General features: G+C 66.5%; 4 protein-coding genes across 4 annotated transcripts; 3 read left to right on the top strand and 1 right to left on the bottom strand.

Annotated features, from left to right (window-relative positions):
- Positions 1–49: 49 nt before the first annotated feature.
- On the top strand, positions 50–944 carry EMIHUDRAFT_369274 (hypothetical protein; the record flags this gene model as incomplete). Its single annotated transcript, XM_005772518.1, has 3 exons — positions 50–419; positions 580–786; positions 884–944. Coding segments are annotated over 2 exons (236 nt in total), but the record flags the coding sequence as incomplete, so codon positions are not given.
- A 3724-nt stretch (positions 945–4668) lies between these two features.
- EMIHUDRAFT_369273 (hypothetical protein) lies at positions 4669–6010 on the top strand. The gene is made up of 5 exons (XM_005772517.1): positions 4669–4712; positions 4947–5006; positions 5153–5228; positions 5303–5478; positions 5717–6010. The coding sequence occupies exons 1-5, from the start codon at positions 4701–4703 to the stop codon at positions 5828–5830; spliced, it is 438 nt and encodes a 145-aa protein (XP_005772574.1). The 5' UTR covers positions 4669–4700; the 3' UTR covers positions 5831–6010.
- A 1403-nt stretch (positions 6011–7413) lies between these two features.
- Positions 7414–8327, bottom strand: EMIHUDRAFT_444761 (hypothetical protein). Its single transcript, XM_005772516.1, has 3 exons — positions 7958–8327; positions 7591–7797; positions 7414–7474 (listed from the first exon to the last, which is right to left on the bottom strand). Exons 1-2 carry the CDS (start codon positions 8086–8088, stop codon positions 7683–7685), a joined length of 246 nt encoding a protein of 81 aa, XP_005772573.1. The 5' UTR covers positions 8089–8327; the 3' UTR covers positions 7414–7474; positions 7591–7682.
- Positions 8328–18690: 10363 nt separating this feature from the next.
- Positions 18691–19961, top strand: EMIHUDRAFT_242366 (hypothetical protein; the record flags this gene model as incomplete). Its single annotated transcript, XM_005772515.1, has 4 exons — positions 18691–18800; positions 19025–19118; positions 19371–19745; positions 19821–19961. 4 exons carry the CDS (start codon positions 18691–18693, stop codon positions 19959–19961), a joined length of 720 nt encoding a protein of 239 aa, XP_005772572.1.
- Positions 19962–24090: the final 4129 nt, after the last annotated feature.

Here is a 24090-nt window from a genome sequence, read left to right as displayed (position 1 = left end):
AACGCTCTCTCGCTCACGCTCTCTCGCTGGCCTCTGGGCTCTGGCAGACCCGGACCGCCTCTCTCTCTCTCTGGTCTGACGCGGACTCAAACGGCAGATAAAGCCGTATGCCTCACAGTGTGTTCTCATCTTGGAGTTCCGCCACGCCTCGCTGAAGCCCCGCGCCTCCACGGCCGCGTCTCCTGCCAGAACATTTGCACCGGGCGGCGAGACGCCCTAGCTGGATCGTCGATCCAACGCCCCCCAACCCACCCCAACCCGCCAACCACCCACGGGCCGGCGTCCTAGATGCGGTGTCCGCCGCCAGCGTTGGAGAGGAGCAGCACGCCCTTCTTGCCCTTGCCCCCCTTGCTCGGCCGGCCGCTCGGCGGCACCGCCGAGGACGCGGCGGCCCACGACGCGGCGAGCTCCGGTGGCACCTAGTGGTAGAAGTGGGCAAGCCTTGCTTCCAAGATCGGACCCCGAGCTCCACTCACTCAGGTCAAACTCGGGGCGGCGCCTCCCGTCATCTCCCACATCTCCCCATCCCTCCCCACATCTCCCCATATCTCCCCATATCTCCCAAACTCGGGGCGGCGCCTCCTCCTCGCCGTCGTCGCCGCCGCCGCCGGCGGCAGCGGAGGCGGAGGCGGAGGAGGACGAGACAGTCAAAGCTAAAGCTGCCGCGGAGGCCGCCCGCGGCTGCGAGTCGTGAAGGAGCGAGGCGCCGCCAGTGCGCACGGCCGACGCCGGCGGGAGCAGAGGCGCCGCGAGCGGCGGCGGCGAGGCCGCTGGCGCGGAGGTTGGCGACCTGGCAACAACGAAACACAACCATGGTGCGTGAGTGTTAGATTTGTTTTGGCACTGCTTGGGCTCTCTCTGCCCCCCCCCCCCCCCTCTCTCTGCGACCTGGCCGCCCACGCGCCCTGCGGCAGCGGCGACGGCGCCGCGCCGGGCAAGCCTCCAGAGCAGGGGGGCGAGCCGAGGCCGCGAGAGCCTGAAGTTTGTGAATCCGCCAACTTCAGGGCGGGGCTGCGGTCTCGTGCAGTCCATTCAGAGCACGTCGTGAAGACGACGAGGCTACGAGTGCAGTGACTACAGCGGAGTACGGTCGAGCACAGTTGAGTCCGTGTCCTCTCGAGCGCTACTTGGGATGCAAGAATGCGGCTCCCGCTTCTAGAGGCGCGAGAGCCGTCGAGACCCCGCGACGGGGGAGAGCCTAATCTCGGGCAATCTCGCGTGATCTCGGGTCACCTCGGGCAACCTCGGGTATTCTCGGCCCCGCGACGTGAACAGAAGACCTGACGCGGCGAAGCCCCAGCGAGACATGCTCGCGAACGTCGGCCCGGCGGCGGCGGCCTGCTGCGCTTGCCACGCCGCCGCGTAGACTCCGTCCACCTGCGCGGCAGGGGCGTGGGGGCGTGATGCGGGCGTCTCCTGGCCGCCACTCATTACTCATCGCGATCTCTCCATCTCTCCCCCAGATCTCCCCACCTCTCCCCACCTCTCCCCACATCTCCCCATATCTCCCCACCTCTCCCCACCTCTCCCCATCTCTCCCCACATCTCCCCACATCTCCCCATCTCTCCCCCGTCTCTCCCCCAGATCTCCCCACATCTTCCCATCTCTCCCCATCTCTCGCCGCCCTCGCAGGAGTCGCTTAGGCGGCTCCCGTGGTGTACCTGTGTTAGTGCCAGTGTGTGGTGGTGATTGGAGTGGTCTGACCAGCGAGTTGGCAAGTCGAGGCCCTCCGTAGGCTCGTGAGGCGTCCCTCTTCCCTCGTTTGCAGAGCAGTCATTAACCTCACATCCAGGGCCGGGGAGCTGAGAAGCGCACCCAGCGGGCCGGATGATCGGTATCGGAAAAGAAAGAAAGAAAACAGACAACCCAAGGGAGGGATGGGAGGACGGCACGCCGCCACCACACAGGGATTTAAGGAGAGGTGTGTGATGCGCTAGCCGTCGCCCACCCTAGGGGGAGTCTGCCTTTTCCTATCTCTCTTCGCAGTCTCTCGCCGCTTCTCGCTGCAACCTTCATGCCACCTCGCGGTCGTCCCACTCTCGTCGTTCTCTCCCATCGGCATCGGGTTACGGGCTACTCGAGTAGCGCTGAGTTTTTCTCGCGCGACCTATGGAGACCCAGCCAGAGGCAAGCGTGGGCGCTGCCCAAGCGGATCGCCGGCAACTAGTGCCGCCCGCGCCTGGCGCGACCGCCTTCAAGCGCGGGCGGCCCGTGACTTTGCTCCATCAAACGGGACAAGGCAAAAACACAGTTGCACAGATACATGCCGGCGGCGCGACTCCCCCCCGCAGATCGTCCTCAGTGGGGGAGACCGCGACACCGGTGACGGAGCGCAGTTGGGAGTGTCTTCGGCTCACGCCAGGGCGCTCGTTGCTCCTCCGTCTCTTTGTATCTTCCATACTGCATTTATCAGAAGACGTATGGTTCTTGCACTTGTGCAAGATTGGGCGTCTTCTGCCGCAGTCCCTTTGATGGGAGGCCCCAGGGTGGGGGCCACCTCGAACCCCCGGCCAGGGATTCGAGCGGAGGGTGCCCCGGATTCATCTATCCGTTGGGCCCCGGTACATTCATTAGAACTGATCACTTTGCGCAGCAGCCGTCCCTTCGCCGACTGGACGGCAGTGCGCTGCGTTGTCGCTCTGTCGTGCACGCTCTCGTGCCTCGTTGTTGTGACCCACCCTGTCCCACCCGTGTGTGATCAGTGTCTACGGAGGGAGTGTCTTCGGCTCACGCCAGGGCGCTCGTTGCTCCTCCGTCTCTTTGTATCTTCCATACTGCATTTATCAGAAGACTCGAGTACCCCGGAGTTTTTCTCGCTGTCGCGAGAGCCTTTTGTCGTGACATTCTCGCTGTTCGCGGCGAGGAGGGCGCGACGGCGCGACGGCTGGCGGCAGGTAATGCAGCAGCACACGCAGCAGCGACGGCTTGGCCGTGGGAGGAGCGGCCGGCACGGGCGCGGCCGAGGCAGGCAGAGCAAAGACGGCGTCGACGCGGAGGGGGCTTCCGAGACGGACGTCGGACTGTGGAACTGCGAAGCGTGCACGTATTTCAACGCGGCATGGCGACGGCGGTGCGAGATGTGTGGCACCGCAGCCCGCAGTGGGAACGGCGGCGGCACTGGCGGCGGCGGCACTGGCGGCGGCGGCACTGCCGCCGGCGGCGGTGGCAACGCTCGGAACCTGAGGCGGGCGCAGCGGGAGGCGGGAGCCGCGCTGCTGGCGTTCACCCACGCGCCTCGAGAGGCGGCGCCCGCTCGGACGCCTGCGCGGCGCGCCGCCGCCAAGCTGCCGCGCCCCGTCGCCAAGATGCGCTTCCTGAGGGCGCACTACCACCTGCTCTGCCCCGTGGCGAGCGGCGAGGCACGTGCGTCGGTCGGCTGGGAGGACTGCAGGGCGGCGAGGCTGAGCAGCCCAGAAGCGGAACATCTCGCTCCACACCCTTACCTCCCCCCCCGCATCTCTCCATCTCTGGCAGCACGGACGCGCTGAGCAGCGCAGAAGCGGAGCCAATAGTAGGCACTCTTGTATCCCAACAAGCGCTCGAGCCCAGCGTGGGTTCAGTCCCGTGGGGGGTGCGGTAGTGGGTTCAGTCCCGTGGTGGGTGTGGTAGTGGGTTCAGTCCCGTGGGAGGTGCGGTAGTGGGTTCAGTCCCGTGGGAGGTGCGGTAGTAGGCTGAGCACCTCCGAGGAGGTGCAGTGCCCGATCTGCCTCGTCGCGCCGGCAGCTGCGCCGCAGGTGGCCACCCCACCACGCCCTCCGCCCTGTGGGCCCTGCCTCATGTCAACCTACTGAGAGAACTATACCAACTCTCCTTCCTTCCCGCCGCCAGCCCGTGCGGTACTGCATTTGGCGTCCTGCGGCCACACCACCCTCCGCCTGCCCTAGTCAGAGTTGACTACTCAACCCCCCTCAAGGTTGCCTCCTGCGGCCACATCCTCTGCCTGCCTTGTGCGCTGCGGCTCCACGCCGCCACCGTCGACGAGGAGCGCGCGCGCAAGTCACCGCACCACCCAAAGGACCGAACCCACGCCGGATTCGACCGCTCTGGCGGTATGGGAGTAGGGGCGCGTCTGCAAGTGCCCCGTCTGCGCCGACGCCCTCCACGTGTCGGAGCTGCGCACCGTGCGGCTGCGCCTGTCGGGGAGGCGAGGGCGGCGGGCGAAGTCCTCGAGCACTTGCCGAGTATGGTGGATAGGTGCTGCTGCTCTCTGTCCGGGAGGTGAGGGCGGGAGGCGTCGCCACCTTCCGACGGCTCCCGCTGCCAGCGCCGCGCCGCCGCGGCGGGCCGCCGCCACCCAAGGTCTACGCCGATGTGTCTTCGGTGCCAGCCCTCGTGTGCGGCACGGTGTCGGAGGTGCGCTGCTTCCTCCCCTTCCCCGCCTGCCTCGGATCTACGTTCGGGTCTATCTCGGATCTACCTCGGGTCTACCTCTGATTGATCTCGGGTCTATCTCGGATCCTTACCTCGGGTCTACCTCGCATCTACTAATTGCAAGGTCCGCTGCTTCGCCTCCGCCCTCGACGCGCCCCTCTCGCAGCTCCGCGCCGCCGAGGCTGCGTTGGTGCTACCGACGCCCGCGACACAGCCCACAACGCCGCCCGCAACGTTGCCCGCAACGCCGCCCGCACCGCCGTCCTCGGCATTGCCCTCACCCGCCGCCGGCGCGCCGCCTCTTGCGGCCGGCGACCTCGCGGCGACGATGCAGCTCGAGGCGCGAGATGCGCCGAGATTGCCCCGAGATCACGCGAGGTCACCCGAGATGAGGCGAGATCACCCGAGATCACCCGAGATCACCCGAGATCACTTTAGTTGAGGCGAGAGGAGCTGAGGTCGCCCGAGATGAGCCGAGATTAGGAAGGAGACGATTTCCGGCTCTCGAGATGACCCGAGATGGCCCGAGATGGCCCGAGATGCTCCGAGGTGAGGCGAGGTGCTCCGAGGGCAGGCGGAGGAGGAGCTGCGGTACGTGCGGCTTGCGATCGAGGAGCTGTCCCGCCGGCTGACGGCGTGTCTATACCTCTCTCTCTCTCTCTCTCTCTCTCTCTCTCTCTCTCTCTCTCTCTCTCTCTCTCTCCCTCTCCCTCTCCCTCTCCCCCCTCCCCGCTCTATCCCTCCCTCCCGGTCGGACCCTTCTCGGAACTGTCCCGGCAGGCGTGGGCCGCGCCACCCGAGGAGCACAAGCGGCGCGAGGAGCGAAACAGCCGTTCCCCGCGCGTCTCTGGCTCCGGCCTGCCTGCGCCCCATACCTGCAGGAGCCTCGAACCCAGCGTGGGTTCAGTCCTGCGGGTGGTGCGGTAGTAGGCGTGTCGGAGAGCGAGGGAGAGGGCGAGGGCGAGGGCGAGGGCGAGGGGCCGCACGCGCTGCAGGAGGCGAGCGGCAGCGCGACGTTTGCAGACCCGCTCAGCGCGCGGATGCTGCTGCAGCAGTTTGGGTCGTGGAGGGCGGTGCCGGAGGAGGTGGGGGCGACAGTCACAGAGGTGCAGAGCAGACGAAGCAGAGCACACGCAGCTGAACACACGCCGCGAACCCACATCGCGTGTCCTCGATCGAGCCTCCCACATCGAAGGGTCGGAGATCGGAGGAGATCGAGATTGCAGGAGATCGAGCGCCGGTCGCGAGAGTTGCCCTTCGTGTGTGGAGGAGTTATCCCTCCCCCCCCCCCCTCCCTCCCCCTCCCCTCCCCACCTCCCCCCCCCTCCCCTTCCCTTCCCTTAGGTGCGTGCGGTGCGGCAGGATGAGGCGACCCGGCGGCGGTACAAGGGGACGGCGCACTTGCCAGACGGCGCCGCGTCCCGTCTCTCGCCCGTCGCTCATTATTGGAGGACGTAGTCTCACAGCAGTTGTTTTAGCTCTGTTGTTCTAGGCGCCACAGTTTGGCTAGAAACCATCGGTTATTCAGTGCGTAGTGCTCGTCAATCACCATCGTTATTAACAGGCGCCACACTTTGGCTCGCCCCTCACCGTGTTCACAAGTATCATAGTTCATCACCATCGTTATTAACAGGCGCCACGCTTTGGCTCGCCCCTCGCCGTGTTCACAGGTATCATAGTTCATCACCATCGTTATTAACAGGCGCCACACTTTGGCTCGCCCCTCACCGTGTTCACAGGTGTCATAGCTCATCACCATCGTTATTAACAGGCGCCACGCTTTGGCTCGCCCATCACCGTGTTCACAAGTATCATAGTTCATCACCATCGTTATTAACAGGCGCCACGCTTTGGCTCGCCCATCACCGTGTTCACAAGTATCATAGTTCATCACCATCGTTATTAACAGGCGCCACGCTTTGGCTCGCCCATCACCGTGTTCACAGGTATCATAGTTCATCACCATCGTTATTAACAGGCGCCACGCTTTGGCTCGCCCATCACCGTATTCACAGGTATCATATAGTTCATCACCATCATTGTCAGCAGGCGCCGCGTTCCGGCTGGCCGAGCTGGACTTGTCGGAGGTCGTGTCTGCGGAGGTGATGGCCACTTTCGAGCCCGAGCTACGCAAGCGCGCGGAGCGGCGGCGGAGGGAGGCGGAGCAGGAGCGCCGTGCCGCCGCCGCGGCGGAGAAGGCGGAGAAGGCGGCGCGGAAGCAGCACAGCCGGTCGCGGCTGGCGCTCGAGCTCCCGCGATCTCCTCGCATCTCCCCGCATCTCCGCCGCATCTCGAGGCGTAGGTCGCGGCTGGCGCTCGAGCTTCTGCGCGCGAGCGGGCGGCCGATCTCGCACGAGGAGGCGCCGCGCATCGAGGTGCGAGAGATGGGGGAGATGTGGGGAGATGTGGGGAGATCTGGGGGAGAGATGGGGGAGAGATCGCGATGAGTAATGAGTGGCGGCCAGGAGACGCCCGCATCACGCCCCCCACGCCCCTGCCGCGCAGGTGGACGGCGTCTACGCGGCGGCCTGGCAAGCGCAGCAGGCCGCCGCCGCCGGGCCGACGTTCGCGAGCATGTCTCGCTGGGGCTTCGCCGCGTCAGGTCTTCTTTTCACGTCGCGGGGCCGAGAATACCCGAGGTTGCCCGAGGTGACCCGAGATCACGCGAGATTGCCCGAGATTAGGCTCTCCCCCGTCGCGGGGCGTCGACGGCTCTCGCGCCCCTAGAAGCGGAACATCTCCCCGCATCTCCCCATATCTCCCGACATCTCCCCGTATCTCCCCGCATCTCCCCGCATCTCCCCGTATCTCCCCGTATCTCGTGCCCTAGAAGCGGGAGCCGCATTCTTGCATCCCAGCCAGCGCTCGAGAGGACACGGACTCAACTGTGCTCGACCGTACTCCGCTGTAATCACTGCGCTCGTAGCCTCGTCGTCTTCACGACGTGCTCTGAATGGACTGCACGAGACCGCAGCCCCGCCCTGAAGTTGGCGGATTCACCGACTTCAGGCTCTCGCGGCCTCGGCTCGCCCCCCTGCTCTGGAGGTTTGCCCGGCGCCGCGCCGTCGCCGCTGCCGCAGGGCGCGTGGGCGGCCAGGTCGCAGAGAGAGAGAGAGAGAGAGGGAGAGGGGGGGGGGGGGGGGCAGAGAGAGCCCAAGCAGTGCCAAAACAAACCTGACACTCACGCACCATGGTTGTGTTTCGTTGTTGCCAGGTCGCCAACCTCCGCGCCAGCGGCCTCGCCGCCGCCGCTCGCCGCGCCTCTGCTCCCGCCGGCGTCGGCCGTGCGCATTGGCGGCGCCTCGCTCCTTCACCACTCGCAGCCGCGGGCGGCCTCCGCGGCAGCTTTAGCTTTGACTGTCTCGTCCTCCTCCGCCTCCGCCTCCGCTGCCGGCGGCGGCGGCGGCGACGACGGCGAGGAGGAGGCGCCGCCCCGAGCTTGGAAGATATGGGGAGATATGGGGAGATATGGGGAGACATGGGGAGATGTGGGAGATGACGGGAGGCGCCGCCCCGAGTTTGACCTGAGTGAGTGGAGCTAGGGGTCCGATCTTGGAAGCAAGGCTTGCCCACTTCTACCACTAGGTGCCACCGGAGCTCGCCGCGTCGTGGGCCGCCGCGTCCTCGGCGGTGCCGCCGAGCGGCCGGCCGAGCAAGGGGGGCAAGGGCAAGAAGGGCGTGCTGCTCCTCTCCAACGCTGGCGGCGGACGCCGCATCTAGGACGCCGGCCCGTGGGTGGGTGGCGGGTTGGGGTGGGTTTGGGGGGGCGTTGGATCGACGATCCAGCTAGGGCGTCTCGCCGCCCGGTGCAAATGTTCTGGCAGGAGACGCGGCCGTGGAGGCGCGGGGCTTCAGCGAGGCGTGGCGGAACTCCAAGATGAGAACACACTGTGAGGCATACGGCTTTATCTGCCGTCTGAGTCCGCGTTTATCGTCAGACCAGAGAGAGAGAGAGGCGGTCCGGGGAGCGGGGTCTGCCAGCGAGTGCAGACTGAGAGAGAGCGCGTGAGCGATGAGCGGTGTCATTTTGTTTTCGTTGTTCCCTCATCCCACTCAAGAAAATGCAACGACGCGCGCTGTCTAGAGCTGTGCGCACCATGCGAGACTCTCACTACTGTACGTGGTCTCTCCCCTCTGCCTCCACCCTTCAGATATCCCTTCGCTCGATCTCCAGGACCCACAGCGCTGCCCGCCGCTCCTGGCTAGCGCGCGAGACGCCTCGCAGGCAACTATTGCCCCGGCGCCTCAGCTGTACATGTGCATCCCCCGCCCTCCCTCCCTCCTCCCAACCACGCCTCTCCAGAGAACAGCGCGCCGCGCAGCAGTTCCGCTCCTGCGCGAAAGCCCCCAGTGCGAGAGCGCGCGACGGATATGGACCAAGACCCGTGGGGTCCCCGATGCGGCACGCGCCTCCCCGCCTCCCCGGCCCCACGGGTCGCTGGTGCATGCTCATGTGAATTGCTCAAGATGGCGTTTGCCGTGTGTGCAGCCGCCAAGGTTAGACATGCTCCTGCACCGCCTCCACCGAGACCGCCGACTCCTCCGAGTCCACCGAGACCGTCGCCTCGCCTCCAGAGCCGTCGCCCGCGGTGGTTATCGTCGCAGAGCTGCGGCTGCGAACGAGCCGGCTGCTACCTTCGGCGATGCTGGCCGAGAGGCGTCTCATGCTTGCGACGCTGCCCGACCGAGCGGGAGTCGCGCCGAGGTCCTTTGCCAGAAGCGCGAGCGACACCTGCGGAATTGAGCGCCCTGGCTGGTGAGTGTACCGCCGGTGCGCAAGGCGAGATGTGGGGGAGACAAAACGCGCGCCGGGTGGTGGCGCCCCGGGAAGCACGAGCGTGCCAGGCTCTTGTAGAGCCCGCCGGCGATGAGCTCCTGCAAGGGAGGGTACGCGGGTGGGGGGGGCGTTTAAGCGTCTAAGATGGAGTGCATCATGACCCAACCCCAGCCCGCTCCTGCGGCGTGACTTCGAAGAACCTCGAGAAGGGGCATCCGCCGAGCGCGGGGTCGTTCTCGTGCGCCATGACGATCTTCAGCCTGTCCTGGCGCGCCTGCTTGACCTGCTCGGCCAGCCGCGCGTCGCTGACGAAGCTGTCCTCGTTGAGGTAGAGCAGCATGCGCGTCGCTGGCCCGGGCGCCTCGGCGGTGGAGACGGTGAGGTTCGGGAAAGTGGCGGCAATCTCGTTGGCCAGCTCCATGGCGCCCGCGTTGGCCGGCGAAGCCCAGAGCGTGGTCTGTTTGGAAAAGGCGAGCGACTGGCTCTCGGGCTCGCCCGGCACGCAGAGCGGGAGGGAGGTCTGGCTCAGATAGTTGGGCGAGCAGAGGAGCACCGCCTGCGGTTCAAGGGCGCCGGGGCTGAGGTCTCGGGGTGGGGGGCGAGAGGACTGCGGCTGGCTCTGTGTCCCGCTGCGCCTCGGCGATGGTCTTGAGCGAGACGCGTTGATACTCCTCAATTCGCATCCACACGGTGTGCGTCCAGCCCTGTTCAAAGATGTCCTGCTGCAGGTCGTCGGGGCATTCGCCGCGCAGCGCCTGGAGCGTCCCGCCGCCCTTGTCAGGGTCCGCCTCTTGGACGAGGACGATCGGCTTGCTCTGCTCGAGCGACGAGCGGATCTCGCGAAGGCAGTTCTGGTGACAAGCAGGCGGGCGGGCGGTGAGACGAGGGGAGTGTCGAGGGTTGCAGCAGACTCGGGTGCGTTGAGAGCCAAAGGATCCCGAGGGAGGGACAGGGCGGCGGCGAGAGCGCGCCTGAGAGCGGAAGTAACCACGCGAAAGGAAGAAGAGGATCACTTGCGAGCGTTGGATGTAGTCCTCGAGCGCCCCGATATCCTTTAGATCGTCCACCTGACAACGCACGCCGAGCGAAGTCAGAGGACTGTGTCGCCGTACGCAGCGCGGCTGAGCGTGTGCGCGCGTCTAGGAAGATCTTGATGTCCGGCAGCAGCAGCTGGAGCTCGCTCTTGATGTTTCCGACGGCGTCTTGACCGGTCGACCTGCATGGTTACGGTGAGAGTTGGATCGTGCTGTCCGGATATCTCGTCACCCTCCCTAGCTGCGTGACTCACCAGATGTGAGAGAGGAAGAGGTGCCACGTGAGGTCAGTCCCGATGCTCAGCTCGGGGGGCTGCTTGGTCGAGGCGAGGCGGATCGTGGGGACCTTGGCGACGCGGCGGGCGGCGACGACGGCGCCGATTAGGAAGATCACGAGTGCAACAACAACGAGGACGATCATCATGTCCACGATCGCATTGAGCTTTCTGAAGCCGAGGACATCGGCGGGGTCGGCTCCCTGGTACCGCTCCTCGATGCCGAGGAAGATGGTGCTCCAGTTGGTGCCGAGGAAGAGGAGGAGGAGCACGAGGCTCGTGGCGACGGCCAGCACGTTGTCCTCGACCCGCTTGTACGGCCGCACGGCGGCAAGCATGAAGCCGTAGCACGAGCAGACGAGGGTCGCCACCATGAGGCGAAGGAACGCGTTCTTCTCCGGGATCAGCAGCACGAAGCCCGTCAGCACGAGCTTGCGCGCCAGCTCGAGCGCCTCCCACCAGTACCAGGTCTTCTCGTACTCCCGGTGCAGGAAGGCGGTGGCCCGCGTCAGAGCATTCGGCGACTTGGCCTGCAGCGGCTTGTAGCAGGCGGCGAGGAGCGACGTGAAGAGCACCAGCGAGCCGACCGGCCAGAGGACGATGAAACCGGTGGCGACGTCGGTGATGGACTCGTGATCCTCGGTGCCGCACTCGACGCTCGCGTCCTGCCGCATGTAGGAGACCTGCTCCAAGCGCTCGTTCGGCGGAGAGATGGAGTAGGCCTATCAGCAGAGCATGCCTGAGGGGGTGGGGCTGTGAGCAACGGCAGTCATCAGCTGGAGGCGCCTGGCAACTCCACGCGCGGAAGATGGAGGCGCTGATGGAGGGTACGAAGCAGAAGACGAGCACGAGGCCGGCCGGCGTGAAGTCGAGGAGGCCGAGGGCCGCCTCCGCGTACCACGATCTCTCGCGCGGTGGCGGTGCAGCACGCCAGTAGTAGAGCCGCAGCGCAATTCCCGTTCCCATCAGCAGTGCGATGAGGGCGACGGGCGAGAGAGCGACGGCGAGGAGTCGCATACCGTAGCCGAGGCACTGCTCCGGCAGGAAAAAGCCCGACCAGTCGATGGAAATCGCGTTGGCCAAGTTGTCGGTCCAGCTCGTGTACTTGTCCGGCAGCCGCGCGGAGTAGGTGGAGGACAAGACGGTGCTGATCTGGTAGAAGCCAAACAGGATCTTGACCTTGGCCGTCATTCCGCCCCCGACGTAGTACTTGACGGAGCGGTCTGCGAAGCGGAGGATCGGGCCGATGTACGGCTCCTTCCGCCACGGCATGCTATAGGCCCACGCCGCGAGGCCGCAAGCGACGCAGAGGCCGAAGACGATGCCGGCAATGAGTGCCGCCGCCGCGCCGCGCGGAGTGCACTCTTTGCACTCGTCGCCGTCGACGAGGTGGTGATTCTCCGCAGCGCAGAGCTGGCACTCGGGGCCTTTGAAGCCAGGCGCGCAGTACTCGTCCGAGCTCGCCTCCTCCAAAAGGCGAGAAGCCTGCTTGGCTCCGCGCTCGTTGCCGGCGCACCGCGCCTCGCCGGCCCTATCGCCCCCGAGGTCGCGGCACGCCGTCAGCACGGCGGAGGAGGGGCTGGCGCGCCAGTAGCCGGCTGGGACGCTGAGGGTCGCGAGCGAGGTGTCGTCCGAGCACTCGGCGTTTGGCGGGCATGGCTTGCAGTAGTCGGTCGGGGAGGAGAAGATGTCGGCCGGGTCGGCGCTCTGGAGCAGGTAGAAGCCCTTCTGGCAGACGGAGCAGATGACGGCGCCGCGCTCACTACTGAGGGGGTGGGGGCAAGGGACGCACTGGCCCTGGCCGGAGTTGGCGGCGTAAGTGCCTGCAGCGCACTCGCTGCACGACTCGCTGCCGGCGCCGGAAGATGTGCCAGGCTCACACCGCTCGCACTTGGCGAGTCCAGGCGTGGCGGCGACGGAGCCCGGCGAGCACTCTGTCGGCGGCGCAGCCCCGCCGCCGCACGACGAGCCCGCCGGACAGTCGAAGCAGTCGGGCAGGCCGTCGCCGTCGGTGATGCTGGCGTATGTACCAGGCTCGCACGCCGCAGGCAGCTCGAGCGACGCGCCGACGGGACAGAAGCTGCCAAGCCCGCACCGGATGCAGCCGGCAGCGCCGATGGCGTTCTGGTAGGATCCCGCCTTGCACGGCTCGCACTCGGCGTTGCGCGAACCGGCAGCAAAGGTGCCGGAGCGACAGCTTTTGCACGTGCCGCTGCTATTAGCTCCTGAAGACGGGCTAAAGGTACCAGGGGGGCACTGCTGACAGGCATCTGGTGAGCTGCTGCCCGTCTTCTCGTTGTAGCTCCCCGCAGGGCAGGGCGTGAAGCCGCCGCCACAGTCGTCTGTGACTTCGCAGTACCCACCCGCGGCGCACAAATCGCACGACGTCTGGCCGCGCTCCGGCTGGAACTCGCCAGCAGGGCACTGCATGCACGCAGCCTGGCCGGTGAGGTTCTGGTACTGCCCTGCGGCACAGTCGAATGGCCGGACGGTGCCTGCATTCGGGCAGAAGCTTCCCGCGGGGCAGTCGGTGCAGCCGGTGGCGTTGAGCTGATCGGCGAACGTGCCAGGAGGACACGCGTCGCAGGGACGGTCCGCGCCGGCTGTGGACTGGCTCGTCCCCGGAGAGCAAGGGAGGCACGACTCGGCACTGGCTGCGCCTATCGCGGGCATGTAGAAGCCCGGAGCACACGGGAGCGGTTCCGCGGTGCCCTTGGGACAAAAGTGGCCTCGCTTACACGCACCTTCGCAGGAGGAGTTGGTGAGGCCGCTCATGTTCCCGTAGTAGCCAGCGGAGCAAGGGTAGCACTCCGGGGCGCTGAAGTCGCCCTTAAAGGCGCCCTCGGTCTGCATCCAGCTGCCCAAGCGGCAGTCCCAATCTATCGGCGAGTCGGTCTGTATCGTCTTGCCGTTGCCGTCGCCAGCGGTGTTGCCGGTGAAGGAGGCGTCGATGATCGAGGAGCGTTGGCGGAGTTTGTCCAGGTACAGCACCGAGGCTGAGTGCGCTCTGTTGTCGATGAAGTCGACACCCGCGATGGAGAGGGACTCGCTGTCATCAGCGTAGACAACGCCGCCGAACTGCGGTTGCGAGGAGAGAGCGGGGTGAGGCAGCCGTGGCCCTCTCCATCCCTCGCCTCGCTGCCGTGCGGCGCTGCTGGAGGCTGCTAGCTCTACGCGGCGCACAGAGCGAGCAGAGCAGCCCGTCACGGTCGAGCCGCTTATCGAGACCGCACCGCTGTCCTCCACCCTGACGACGCCGCCGCGCTGCGGTTGCGAGGAGAGAGCGGGGTGAGGCAGCCGTGGCCCTCTCTCTCTCTGGCCCCGCTGCCGTGCGGCGCTGCTGGAGTGCGGCTAGCCTTACGCGGCGCACCAAGCCAGCCGAGCAGCTCGTCACGCTCGAGCCGATTATCGAGACCGCACCGCTGCCCTCCGCGTAGACGACGCCGCCGGACTGCGGTTGCGAGGAGGGAGCAGGGTGAGGCCAGCCGCGGCCCTCTACATCTCTCGCCTCGCTGCCGTGCGGCGCTGCATGGGCGCGGCTAGCTCTACGCGGCGCACAATAGCAGAGCAGCCCGACACATCCGTATCGATGATCGAGACCGCACCGCTGCTAGACGCGTAGACGACGCCGCCGGCCTGCGGTTGCGAGGAGAGAGCGGGGTGACGCAGCCGTGGCCCTCTGCATCTCTCGCCTCGCTGCCGTGCGGCGCTGCTGGAGTGCGGCTAGCTCTACGCGGCGCACATAGCCAGCCGAGCAGCTCGTCATGTTCGAGCCGATTATCGAGACCGCACCGCTGCCCTCAGCGTAGACGACGCCGCCCTCCTGCGGTTGCGAGGAGAGAGCGGGGTGAGGCAGCCGCGGCCCTCTCTATCTCCCGCCCCGCTGCCGGGCGGCGCTGCTGGAGTGCGGCTAGCTCTACGCGGCGCACAACAGCAGAGCAGCTCGTCACGTTCGAGCCAATTATCGAGACCGCACCGCTGGAAAACGCGACGACGACGCCGCCGGTCTGCGGTTGCGAGGAGAGAGCGGGGTGAGGCCAGCCGCGGCCCTCTACATCTCTCGCCTCGCTGCCGTGCGGCGCTGCATGGGCGCGGCTAGCTCTACGCGGCGCACAATAGCAGAGCAGCCCGACACATCCGTATCGATGATCGAGACCGCACCGCTGCTAGACGCGTAGACGACGCCGCCGGCCTGCGGTTGCGAGGAGAGAGCGGGGTGACGCAGCCGTGGCCCTCTGCATCTCTCGCCTCGCTGCCGTGCGGCGCTGCTGGAGTGCGGCTAGCTCTACGCGGCGCACATAGCCAGCCGAGCAGCTCGTCATGTTCGAGCCGATTATCGAGACCGCACCGCTGCCCTCAGCGTAGACGACGCCGCCCTCCTGCGGTTGCGAGGAGAGAGCGGGGTGAGGCAGCCGCGGCCCTCTACATCTCGCCTCGCTGCCGTGCGGCGCTGCATGGGCGCGGCTAGCTCTACGCGGCGCACCCCGTCGGGATAAGAGCCAGGAGCCGAGCAATCTCTGACCGTCGAGTCGATGATCTCGACGTCGCCTGCGCCGTCCGCGTACACAACACCGCCGCCGCTGCCTGCACTCCCGTTGACGAGGGTCAGCCCCCGCAGGGTGAGGCTGCAGCCGCCCGAGAGGTAAAAGAGCCTGGTCTGTTCCTGGCCGTCGAGCGTCGCGCCCTCGCCGCTGCTCGCGACGGTCACGTTGATGGTGGAGGCGCAGCTGATATGGCTGTCCAGCTTGAAGTCTGCCCTGGGCGGCAGGTAGATTGAGACGTTGGCTTGCGAAGCAGCAGCCTCCGTGATCAGGGAGCGGAGCTCGGCCTCGCTCGCCGCGGCGACAAAGTCCGGGGAGAGCGGCGGCAGAGGCGACAGAGGCGGCGGCGACGGAGAGGACGGAGAGGACGGCGGCGGAGGGGGCAGCGACGGCGGCGACGGAGAGGACGGTGGGAGGGGGGCGAGGATGAACGTTTTGCTGCCGGAGGATCCGGAGTCGAGCGTGAACGTATAGCCCGCACCCTTCCACTCGTTGCCGTTCCAGCCGTCGCCGTACGAGTCGTACATGTCGAGCGTGCACTCGCCGGGCGGCGCGGACAAGGTGCCGGAGTAGGGGGCCCCTCCACTGCCGATCAACGCGCCGCTGCACGTCAGGGTCCACGACACCTCGGACGGATAGCTGCCGCGACCCACGGTGACGAGGAACTCGACTGGGGCTGCTGGTGGCGACGGCGGTGGCGACGGCGGAGGCGACGGCGGAGGCTCCGGTGGAGGCGACGGCGGCAGCAGCGGCGGTGACGATGGCGGCGGAGAGAGTGGGGGTAGAGAGGGCGGCGACGGTAGAGAGGGCGGCGATGGCGGCGGCGGCGGCGGCGAGGGCGGCGGCGACAGCGGCGGCGGCGGCGGCGGCGGCGGCGGCGGCGGTTTGGGCGGAGGGGGCTCACCTGATGGATCCGTGGCAGACGCGGCCGCCCTGCCGACGAGCAGCGCGGCGGCGGCCACGCGGACATGGGCGGCGGATGGCTCGAGCGAGGCGATTCCGCCGAGCCGCAAGGCTACCGCGCCGACGAGACCCGTCTCGACCAGCCTCCGGGCCTTCCCAGCAGCGTCGGCGGGACACGACTCGGGTACGATGCTGTTGACGGATAGGAGACCCGGCATGGCGCCGCGCCACCGAGTGTACCTCGCATTCGAGGCCGCGTAGGTCACGCCGCACAGGCCGACCATTGCGACAAAGAAGAAGAAGAAGAAGACGATCTGAGTGCGGCAAGCGCCAGCGGTGCCGCCAGTCAGTGCCATGGACTCGTTCTTCTTGGCGCGCCTCGAGCGCTTCTGGCCGTCCATCTTGTAGCCTCTCCACTTCAGCGCCACGACAGAGACGCCCAAGCACCCCACGAGGGCACCCATGAGGAGGGGCCAAAGAGAGCTGCCGGCCGTGTCCGCCTCGGCCATGAAGAATTCGGCCTGTGGAAGGCAGGCGCGGGCGACAGCCTGTCAGGCACGCTGCGAAGAGGCGCGAGGAGTGATAGAAGCGAGTGGCTTGGCAGGGCACGCAGGGGAGGCCGTGCGGCAGGCAGGGGCAGGGGGGAGATGGGCTGGCGATGCGGTGCTCGGATCGCCTGGTGCGCCCTCTCCTCCTCGCCCTGCTCGACCTCGAGCGTGAAGGAGTCGGCACAGATGCAGGAGGCGCAGCGTGGCCGCGAGCCGGCGAGGTCACTTGAAATGGAGAAGAGATCGGTCGACTCAACCGTCTTCGAGTCGGCGATCTGAGTGGCGCAGACCTCCGCGGGCCGCGCTAGCTCCTCCAGCGACGCCTCGCTGCGCTGATCCTCCGCCACCTCGGTCTTTGGCGGAACCGGCAGATGCATGGGCACCGCCTCAGTCTCGGACAACCGGAGGGGCAGCGACGCCTGGGCCTTGCCAGAGGCGGCCCAGCAGCCTGGTGGCTCCGCGGACTCGAGCGCAAAGCGCCATTCCGCCGTGGCGGGGTGGCGGGTGCGCACCTGGAGCGGCCAAAGGAGCGAGTCTTGATTGCAGGGCAGACAGGGCAGGCAGACCGGGCAGCGGCTGCGGGTGGGCATAGCCAGAGGGGTGACGGTTTGGCAGCCGATGCAGCGGCGTGGGGAGTGCAGTGCGGGTCGCCAAGCGCCTGATCCGCCCGCTCCAGCTCGCCCTCCCCGACCTCGAGCAGCGAGGAGTTGGCGCAGGCAAAGAAGGCGCAGGCGCGCTGCCAGTCGGCGCACCCGCTTGGGACGGAGAAGCGATCGGACTCGACCGCGTTCCAGTCGGAGATCGTGGGGGAGCGGAGCGCTGCAGGACACGCAAACTCCCCCAGCGCGGCCGTCAGGCGTGCATCGACGGCCCGGTCCCTCTGGAGGAAGAGGAGGTGCTGGGGCGCTGCCGCTCGCCCGCCGTCCGTCGGCTTGGTCGTTGGCGGGCCGATCGGGGCGCGGAGGCCGATGGACGCCTCAAGAATCGTGAGAGGGGCGGACGCCGCATCCGGCGGCGCCCCGTTCTTGACAGAATCCTTGGTTGGGACTCGAGAAGTGTCCGCGACTGCGTCGTTCGCTCGCCACCCGCCGCCGGCTTGCATGCAAGGTCCGGGAGGACGAGGGCCGCCGACGCGGACTGTTGGGCTTGAGACGCTCTGGCGCGCGGTCGCCGCGGCGAGGACGCTCGTGAAGGTGCAGAACATGAATCGCGCTGCAAACCAGGCGGGTGCGCTCCTGGTCAAGACTGGTCAAGACTGCTGTGTGGGTTGACTGCTCGCCGTGAAGACACAGGTATTTCAGTGTTTCTTTAAATGAAATCGGGTGTGTGTGTGTGTGTGCGCAAACTTTATATGTCACGGGGTTGACCGACAGCTGCCGACGGCCACAAATTCTTCCCGAGCCAGAGCAGTTCGGCGCCAGCAGCCCAGACACGCCGCTCGGAAAGATAAGTAGGCGAGCCGATCGCAGATCGGCAGGCCCGGACAAGGAGGCGTAGAGTGAGGCGGGGGACGCACGATCGGCCCGCCGGAATTCACTCGACAGATCCAGCTGTGAATGAATGTCAACATGAGGTAGAGACCAGGGCAGGCTCGACCGAGCGATCGTCCGGCTCCTCCCCTCAGCAGAGCGGGCGAGAATAAATAAATAAATAGACTGGTTCCACAATAGATTTAGCCCTGCGGCCACGTCATGGGGCCATTCGAAGTGCCGCGGCCGGCTAGCTCGTGACGGCCCGAGTCCGAGGGTTGCAGCCGTGAGGCTCGGGCCCTGGGTGCAGTCTGAGGCCCCACGCCTGTCGCTCGGGCGCGGAGGCGAGCCACGAGCGCATTCGGTACCCAGGTCACGCACTTTCCACGCCCTCATTCGAGCGACATCGCGGACACAACACTGCCTCACGCCCTTACTCTATTGCTGCTAGGCTACTCAAGCGAGACCTGGTGGCAATCCCGTCTGGCCAGCTCGACACGCCGCTTCGCGCAGGTATCGCGCCAGGCCCTGCCACCGCTCGCCGCCTCGCCGGCACGCTCGCGCTCTCCACAGATCCAATGCACGCGAATACTCCGACCGGCGCGCACACCCACTCCGCCGCCGCCGCTCATGCGACCGCAACGCCGCGCCGCGACGTGCGCACCGCACGCAACCGCACGCAGCGACGCTTACCCGTCGGCCGTGGCACGCCGGCTCACGCATATCACATTGGTCATATTGTGCCGCAGGCGTTTGGCTCTCCCATGCGCCATGGCGCTCGGCGACGGGCACATGCTCGGCGGCGAGCAGGCGGCGAGCTGCATGGAATACGGCGTGGTGTCGGCGTCGACCATGGCGTGCCACGCCGCAAGACACACGCTGTGCGTCGCCTCAAAACCTCGCGGGAGGCTGTCTGACAGCTAGCCCCGCCAGAATCACGCAGAATATTTTTACTATATACACGCAGGGTGAAACACGCACGCAGACACGCAGAGGCACGCCGTGCGGAGTCGAGTCTCGGCTCTTTGTCCGTTCGTACTTAAGTACAAGTACCTTCTCCAAATTATATGTCGTCACCGTAGCCCCCGCGGACGGCATTCGCGAGATACTGCAAAAAGATAGACGTGACGAAGGAGGAGCTAGCGTGGAACTTTGGATGCATATCGGCAAGCCAAAATAACGAGCAGGAGGCTGTCCTGGTGCGTGAGCTAATCCTGAACAACAATAAGCGACTGTACCACGGAGCACAGAGCGCAGCAGACAGGACGGCGGCGACGGCGGACATGGCAGAGACGAGTGTGAAACAAAGGGCGGCGGGCATGGAGGGCGGTAGCGACGGGGATGGAGACGGTGACGGTGGCGGGGGAGAGGAAGGGGGTCCATTAACACCAGACAGCGAGAGGGGCAGGGAGGAAAGGGGGAGAGAGGAAGCCAACGCGACGTGCGCAGAGGATGAGGATATAAACTGGGACGACGCAGCGGAGGGGATAGGCGAGGGAATCGAGGGACCGGAGGGCTTTCGCGACAGCGACGATGACGACGAAGAAAGGGGAGGGGACGGAGGGGCGACACGCAGGAGGAGCGAAATCGCTAACGGCCCGAGCAGAGAGGGCGACGGCGGGGCACGAGGGAACAACGGAGACGCTACCGATGACGCGAACCGAGGCACGGACGCCGGCGGGGACGGGGAGGGCGACAGCGACGTCGAGGTTGACGCAACCGTATCGAGAGCGCCACCCAAAAAGGGGCGGACAGCCATGGAGGTCACCGAATGGAGGGCGAACGGCACGATGCGAAAAGGCAGGGCGAGGCGGATGGAGAAAGAAGTGCCGAGAAGGCCATGGTGGAGGGGAGGGACGGGAGGACGAAAGAAGGGCGAGGAGGACGAGCGGCCCGCACAGACCGCGAGCAGACAGCGCCTGCTGGCCATTTCGAGACATTCGCCAAGAACGCTAGCTACATGGGAGGGCTTCGTGAACGAGGATGGATTGAAAAACATTCGAACAAAGAAGAGGCGACGGGAGGAACCGGCGGAGGTGTGACGTGACACACACACACACACACACACACACACACACACACACACACACACACACACACACACACACACACACACACACACACACACACACACACACACACACACACACACACACACACACACACACACACACACACACACACACACACCGCTCACCCACGCGCACCGGGCCTTGCACTTTGAATGCCGTGGGGCTCCTGTCGTCAGACGTGGAGACGCGAGGGTTGCCCCCCCTTGCCCCACCACCTCGTGTGTGTGGAGAAGTTTACCTTACCTTACCTTACCTTAGCCCCCGTGGCCGTGCCAGCACACTGACGTTGTGTCCCGCGGGTGCTGACACCTCTCTGCGAGGAAGCGATACTCTCCCAGCGTGCCAACGTGGCACGTTGAATGCTGGACACATCGAGCCTGCAACGGCACTGCCGCGTACACCGATCGGCACCGCCCTCGAAATAGGAGAGCCTAACCAGGAACGCCAAACGCCTGCGGCACAATGGCCAATGCGTGAGCCAGCGAGACGGCCGACGGGTAAGCGGCGCTGCGTGCGGTGCGCACGTCGCGGCGCGGCGTTGCGGTCGCGTGAGCGGCGGGCGCGGGCGTTGGTCTGCGTGCGTGAGTTCGCGCGGCTGTGTGTCTCTCCGGAGAGCGGAGCGCGAGCGTGCCGGCGAGGCGGCGAGCGGTGGCAGGGCCTGGCGCGAACCTGCGCGAAGCGGCGTGTTGAGCTGGCCAGACGGGATTGCCACCAGGTCTCGCTTGAGTAGCCTAGCAGCAATAGAGTGAGGGCGTGAGGCAGTGTTGTGTCCGCGATGTCGCTCGAATGAGGGCGTGGAAAGTGCAGCCTGGGTTCCGGCTGTTTGGGGGGTAGGGTAGGGTTTACGTGGCGACGCCATCGCTGTCACAGCTGTGGCAGCCGCACAGTAGGCTGTGCCATCTGTGCAGAGCGTGTGGCTCCAGGAGCAAAGAGCTGCATGCCACCGAAGGCGCTGTCGATCGATAGGTTCGCCGTACGCCGAGCGCGGCGCAGTCCGGTGCTAAAAACGGGCCGCCTAGTGCAGCATCACTAGTACAACACGCAACCACACTGAGAGCTCCACACTAGCCGGTATAGGCGAGCACCGGCGGCCTCACCGTCGCCGCTCGCGGCGGAGCCGACGGCGGAGCCACGGGCCGGTGCGACCTTTTGGGGGGACATGAGCTCGCCAGGACGTCACCGATGGCTCGGCGCGCCTCTTCCCGCCGGCGCGGGACGGCCTGCCTACAGGAGGGAGGGGGGGGAAGACGGAACTGAGCACTAGGTTCGTGATCCCGTCGCCGGCAAGGGCTGGGAGAGGGGCGGCAAGCGACGGGCGGGTCCGCGACCTTTTGAGCGCCCATGAGCTCGCCGGGAAGCCAATGATCAATGTGAGTCTTGTTCCGAACAACTTGTTGATGTTTTGTGTGTTGAGATGTTTACCTTACCTTACCTTACACGGATCGCGCCACACCGCCCACGCGCAGGTCACACCACACCGACGTCTGTGCCGCTAGACACGCTATTACACTAATACGCACGCTTGCCCCGTCAGCCGAGGCCCATCGCGGCGCGTTGCGAGCTCGCGCATGCTGAGCGAGAAGCGGCCGTACTCCGCCTCCTGCATGTCGCGGATGTACGGGGCGGGGAGGCTGGCGAGCGCGAGCTGCCGGTCCCGCTGCGAGAGGGCCTCCTCCTGCGCGCGGTTGGTCGCCTCGAGCTCGCGGATCCGCGCCCGCTGCGACTCGACCTCGCGGCGGAGGCGCTCGAGGCTGTCGCCGCCGCCGTCGCCGTCGCCGCCGAACGCGACCATTGCAGTGCCCGTCTCGCCGGCGTGGGTTGTTGGCGATGCCATCGTTGCGCCTGCAGCGCGGCGCAGGGGCGGCGTGGGTGAGTGGCTTCAGAGGGAGGAGGCGGCGAGGCGAGGGCGAGAAGGCCGCCTGCACTGTCTCAGAGGCGCCGAGTCTGGTGTGGTCGCTGCCGCGTCCTGGACGGCGCTCGGGTTTCGTAGACGCGGACATGGTGGAGAGCACGGAGGGTTACGCGCACGCCGTTTTGACCGCCGTTATCGATCTCGTGGGTCTAAATTTAGTCCCAAGGGGTGCCCAGTGCAGTCCTCGCAGCAAGAGCGGCTCATGCTGTCTGCCTCAGCTTTGTCGTTCGCTGTGCCCAGCCTGCGCACCAGCGCGGCCTATGCCGGCTCCCCCTCCTCCGTGCGCTTCGTGTCGCGCACTTACACCCCGTTCGATCCAAACGAGAAGGCGGCGTACGGGATGGGAGCGGCCGAAAAGTTCAGCTACGACCCGGAGCACGCGTACGCGTACGTGGCGACGGAGCGCGGCTACATCAGCGTGATAGACTACAGCGCCCCCGTCGCCAGCGTCACATCGCTCGGCGTCAGCCTGGGTAAGGGCCTCACTGCACGGGACCTGCGCCTGTGCGGCGAGAGCCTGTACGTTGTCGTCGGCACCATCGGCAAGCGCACGGAGCCCGGCGCGCTCCTCGCCTTCAGCAGGGTGACGCGCGCGGCGCCCGCTAGCCTGGCTCAGGTCTGGGAGGTGGGTGTCGGCCCGGGACCGGACAGCCTGCTTCCTTCTCCGGACTGCAAGACAGTGGCGGTGCGGACAGCAGCACGCCGCTCTCCCCTCCCTGCCCCCCACCCCCCCTCGCCCCCTCGCCCCAGGTCTCCAACCAGGGCAAGGGGCAGTGCACCGGCGGTGTAGTCTGCCAGCTCATCGACCCCGAGGGGTGGGTTTGCTGCCGAGATCGCCCGAGCTCACCAGAGCTCACCCGAGCTCACCCGAGCTCACCCGAGCTCACCCGAGCTCACCCGAGTGACGCCACGTGTCCACGTGTCCATCTTGCAGGTCCGTCTCCCTGGTGGACGTCGCCACTCGATCCTCGAAGACGGTGCCGCATGCCCCCTCCCCCTCCCCTCCCTCGCACGCTCGCACGCACGCACGCTCGCTCGCACGCACGCACGCACGCACGCACGCTCGCACGCACGCACGCTCGCACGCACGCACGCACGCACGCACGCACGCTCGCTCGCAGGTGTCCCTTGGCTATGTCGCCGGGTCGAGCGACAGCGCGCTGCAGGCGGAGGGCGTGCACATCCCGCTCCCGCTGAACGCGATGGTGTACTTTGACGACTTCTCAAACAAGAAGATGGACACGGTCAACTTTGCCGAGGTGTGAAGAGCATGCGGCGTAGAGGAGAGAGGGAGAGAGACAGAGCGGGAGCGAGAGAACACACACACACACACACACACACACACACACACACACACACACACACGCACACACACACACACACACACACACACACACACACACACACACGCACACACACACACACATACACACACACACACACACACACACACACGCACACACACACACACACACACACACGCACACACACACACACCGCACGCCCTCGAGGCATGAGTTGAGAGTCATGACGCGCCCAGGCGCGGCGCAAGTACACGCCCGCCACCATGCTCGAGCCCGAGGCGCTGGAGTCGGGCGCCGGATCCGCCGCCAACCAGCTCCTCCCTGGCGACCTTTGCGGATCTGCTCCTCGGCTAGGCGCTGGCGTGGGCTCCCGACGGCACCAAGCTCTTCGCCGCGCTGCAGATCAACTCGGCGGCCCCGGCGGCGGACGCGGCGCAGTAGCAATGGTGAATGAGCTCACACAGTTGACCTGCTAGGCCATCCTGACGGTGGATGTGGCGACCGCCACCGCCGAGCGCCTCACCCCGCTCGGCCTGCAGGACGGCGGCGTCATCTCGGCCCAACCTCGCGCAATCTCGGCCCATCTCGCCCCATCTCCCGTCCTCTCGGCGGACTCTCGGGGCCTCAGCCTCGACATGCTCGCTCGGCCCGCAGGATTGGGGGGCAAGCGGTGGCACGCAGGGGCTTGACACGGCCACCTGTCGCCGGCTGGGGTGCCAGCACAAGTCAAACACGGCTCCGAGCAACAATGCTGAGAATAGGTGCGCGACAACGCATGCCAGCTGAAGCACGTGCCAGAGTTCAGCACGCTGCGCTCGCCCAGCGCCATCGAGGCCTTCGAGATCGATGGAGAGACGTGCGCGCGCCTCCCCCACCTCGCCCC

This window comes from Emiliania huxleyi (genome assembly GCF_000372725.1).
Source record: "Emiliania huxleyi CCMP1516 unplaced genomic scaffold EMIHUscaffold_358, whole genome shotgun sequence".
NCBI lineage: Eukaryota > Haptophyta > Isochrysidales > Noelaerhabdaceae > Emiliania > Emiliania huxleyi.
The sequence above is the reverse complement of the archived record's forward strand: the minus strand, read 5'-3'. Positions and strand labels throughout refer to the sequence as shown.